The sequence below is a fragment of the Sceloporus undulatus genome, chromosome 1 (genome assembly GCF_019175285.1).
Source record: "Sceloporus undulatus isolate JIND9_A2432 ecotype Alabama chromosome 1, SceUnd_v1.1, whole genome shotgun sequence".
NCBI classification, from domain to species: Eukaryota; Metazoa; Chordata; class Lepidosauria; order Squamata; family Phrynosomatidae; genus Sceloporus; species Sceloporus undulatus.
This window is the reverse complement of record NC_056522.1, coordinates 271,965,835-271,969,911: the sequence shown is the minus strand read 5'-3', so window position 1 is coordinate 271,969,911 and position 4,077 is coordinate 271,965,835. Positions and strand designations below refer to the sequence as shown.

General features: G+C 41.2%; 1 protein-coding gene across 3 annotated transcripts in view; it reads right to left on the bottom strand.

The window, feature by feature from the left end:
• SERGEF (secretion regulating guanine nucleotide exchange factor) overlaps window positions 1-4,077 on the bottom strand; it is a 176,785-nt gene that overhangs the window by 61,754 nt on the left and 110,954 nt on the right. Inside the window, exon 10 of one of the 3 annotated variants that reach the window (XM_042445844.1) lies at window positions 2,014-2,121. The exons of the other annotated variants lie outside the window; for them this stretch is intronic. Within the exon in view, the coding sequence (XP_042301778.1) occupies window positions 2,077-2,121 (45 nt within the window). The 3' untranslated portion in view covers window positions 2,014-2,076. Of the gene's footprint in view, window positions 1-2,013; window positions 2,122-4,077 lie in introns of those variants that run through there. 3 annotated transcript variants of the gene reach the window in all.

Below are 4,077 nucleotides of genomic sequence, written 5' to 3'. Positions count from 1 at the left end.
CCACCCAGATGGTGGCTTTAAAGGGGGCTCCTGCTAATGGGAAAATGAGAGCTTGTATGGATAATCAAGGTCTACACCCCTTCTCTGTTGGGAAATGTGTGCTACACCTCCACATCATCTTATTTATGCAAATTCCCCAAGAAGTAGGTCCAACACAAGTACAGCACATGTACTAACACTAACAGTGTTCGCTATTTTTGGTATAGGGACAGATTTGTATTGGGTCTTTTATTTATTTATTTATTTATTTTAATTTTGTGTTTTTGTAGACTCCAAGTCTTGAACACCCAAAAATGAGCACAGCAAAAAAAAAAAAAAAAAAAGCAAAAAGCAAAAACAGATAGTGGAAGACCATTCCAAGAGGTCTGGACAGAGTCATTTGGAGTGATTGAATGCAATGGGAAAGTGTTAGGTATTCTGTGTAATGAAAGTGTTGTGTGTCACACATCAAGTGTCAGACAGCACCTTGACATCAATCATAAAAGTGTTGTCAAACTTGGTAAAACTTAAATAAAAGAGTTTCTGGATGCAAGCTCCAGGAAAAGAGATTCCACCTCAACATTAGGAAGAACTTCCTGCCAGCAAGGGCTGTTCGACAGTGGAACACACTCCCTCGGAGTGTAGTGGAGTCTCCTTCCTTGGAGGTCTTTAAACAGAGGCTAGATGGTCATCTGTTGGGCATGCTTTGATTTAGATTTCCTGCATGGCAGGGGGTTGGACTGGGGTTGGACTGGATGCCCCTTGAGGTCTCTTCCAACTCTGCGAGTCTATGATTCTATGATTCTAAGGGAAATTGAAGAAATATTCTCAGTATCTTAGTTTTTGCAACTATCTTTCTAGAACAAATCACCTGACAGCTGCCAGTTTTCACATTTCACTGTGCATAGCAAAACATGGTAGGCCTCTCTCTGATGGTGATATTATCAAAACAGCTATATTGTCTGGGAGTAATTCCCTTTTTTCATGATTTTCCAAACAAGGATATAATTATTCAACATATCTCTAAGATGTCACTTAGCAGAAATGCTGTTAAAGATTGAGCCCAGCGCATGGCAAGTGATGTTAGTCTGCAGTTCACCAATGACTTACAAAAGGCAACCTGTTACTCCATGTGCTTGGATAAAAGCAAAGGTATAAATAATCATGCAAGGCTAGCAGTAATTTTGTGTTATGCTGTTGGTCACATCATGAGAGAAGAGCTGGTGAAACTGGTCTCTTTGCCTCAAAGAACACAAGGGATAGATATCTACAATGCTGTGGTTGAGGTTTTTTTTGTCACAAAAGACTAGAAAAAGTGGTTTCAATTACTGGTGATGGGGCACCTTCTATGGTGGGGGAAACATCTGGTTTCATACAGTTCTTTGTCAAAGAAACAAAAAATCAAGTAATTCAGTTCCATTGTATTATACATGAAGAAGCTCTTTGTGCAGGGAAAGTGGCAAAAGATTTAACAATATCCTCAAAAATGTCACAAAAATGGTGAATTACATCAGAGCTCGTGCTCTGAATTTTTGACAGTTTCAAGCACTTCTTGAGGAGGTTTAGGCAGAGTATAATTGTTTACTTGGGTGCAATAATGCCTGGTGGTTGAGCAGAGAACAAGTCCTGGTGAGATTTGGAGCCTGCTTGGATGAAATTAGGCTGTTTATGAATGAAAAAGGACAGGAATATTGACAGCTCACTGAAATAGCCTGACTTACCAACTTCATGTTTTTTACAGATTTTACACTACACTTCAGTGTACTGAACAAACAACTACAAGATGTAGGGAAAACTGCAGAAATGTTCTGTGATGTTAAAACATTTGAGAAAAAACTGCAGGTTTTTGAAAGAGATCTTGAAAGTGGGCAGCTGAAATATTTTCCAATTCTAAAAATGCATTTAAAAAAATTCTACAACATTTGCAGACAATCCTACAACTCACCAAGAAACACACTCCCTCGGAGTGTAATGGAGTCTCCCTCCTTGGAGGACGTTAAGCAGAGGCTGGATGGCCATCTGTCGAGGATGCTTTGACTGAGAGTTCCAGCATGGCAGGGGGGTTGGACTGGATGGCCCTTGTGGTTTCTTCCAACTCTATGATTCTATGATTCTGCAAGGAATTTTCTCGCATTGTAGCAGCTGCAAAGATGCATTTTATAACAGATTTTTACAGTTTTGTAAGATGGCAACAACCCTGTGTTTTCTTACTTCTCCAGATAAAGCCAAATTTGAAGAACTTGATCTTTCCTGCTTATACTGGTTAGATTTAGAAAATCTGGAAATAGAGCTACTGGAATTTCAAGAAAGCTCTATCTGGAAAAATAAATTTTATGACTTGCGAGAAACACTTGAGAAGATAAAAGGGATGACAAAGGGTAGAATAATTAGTTCTGAACATGAAATCCTTAAATATGGAATTCTCTGCCAAATAATTTTAAGTTAATGAAAGCACTTGGGATTGCTTTCCTTACTTTGTTTAGATCATCTTATACTTGTGAGCAGCTGTTTTCAGCTTTGAATTATATCAAATCTGAAACCAGAAACAGACTAACAGCTGACCTAAGTGCTGCATGTGTTGCTCTCAAACTTACAAAGCACAAGCCAAGGTTAGACCTTGCATACAACAACAAAAATCACATTAATTGTTCAAAAGCATACCAAATGCAAACATTTATATTTCAATAAAAAGTTGTTTGTATCATTGAAAGCTCTGTTAATGTGTTTTTCTTTTAAGACAAAAGATGTTAACATATGAGTTGCTTTTTTCTAAGTGAAAACCTCAGTATTCAGGTTAAAGTAGTGCAGAACATGGCAGCACGGCTGGTCACTGGTGCTCCCAGGACCAGCCATATAACACCTGTGCTTAAAGATCTCCATTGGCTGCCTATTCGCTTCCGAGCTCAATATAAGGCGTTGGTTATTACCTATAAAGCCCTAAATGGCTTGGGCCCAGGATTCCTGAAGGACCGTCTCTCCCCGTACATTCCGCCTCGCACCCTCAGAACATCTGGGCAGCAACTCCTGAAGGTGCCTGGGGCAAGGTTGGCCGTTACGGCCAGAAGATCCTTTTCCACAGCTGCCCCAGCCCTTTGGAACACGCTGCCCATAGAGCTCCGCTCATCTACCACCCTGGCCCAATTTAGGAAGGGACTTAAAACCTTCCTATTTAATCAGGCATTCCCCGACTAAACATCCTGTGGGCCTCCCTCCTCTCTCGTGGCCGTGAGGTTGGGCTAATGGGGTCTTTTATTGTTTTTGTGGACTGTTGTTGTTTTAATCTGTTTTTAATTTGTATATTGTTGCACTTTGGTGCATTCTGTAAGCCGCCCTGATCTATTTGGAAGGGCGGGGTACAAATAAAATTTTATTATTATTATTATTAAATTGCTGTGTTGGCACTTTGCGATAAATAAGTTGGTTCTGGGTTGCAGTTTGGGCACTCGGTCTCTAAAAGATTCACCATCACTTGTCTACATCAACATTTTATAAAATGTGTTCTATTTTGTGGGAACAGAAGGGCCAGTAAAGAGGCAATTGTTATAAAGAAGCAAAATAGATGGCACTGCTATGGCAAACATGAGGCATTCGGTAGAGAAGGATATATTATTAGAACAACTTGGATGCACAGTGTATATTTGTGTACCCTACATCTAGGGCCCTTCAACAGTAAACAATTCTAACACTATGGTTCCATTTGCAGTTTAGGAAGGAGTAGTCAGAATTCTTACCTAGAAACTTCTGGTATCTCATCAAATTAAGAACAGGATTCCACAGGATGGAGCCATAGCAACTAAATTAGAATCATAGTGCTATAACTATGTACTATGAAAGGGTCCACGGAGACCTGTCTTCATAATCTATCCTGGTTTTTCTAAATCAACCTTTGCCAAAGAACAGTATTCCAAATGTAAAGCCCGCCCGCCCATTGACACCTGGGCAGCGGCCCAGGAGGACTTTTCCCCGCCGCCGTTGCGGCGCTTTTCTGTGGGGGCGGGGCCGGTGAGAGCGGCCCCATAAGCCGGCTCCCGGCCACCCCCCTGAAGACGCCGCCCGCCCGCCCATTGACACCTGGGCAGCGGCCCAGGAGGACTTTTC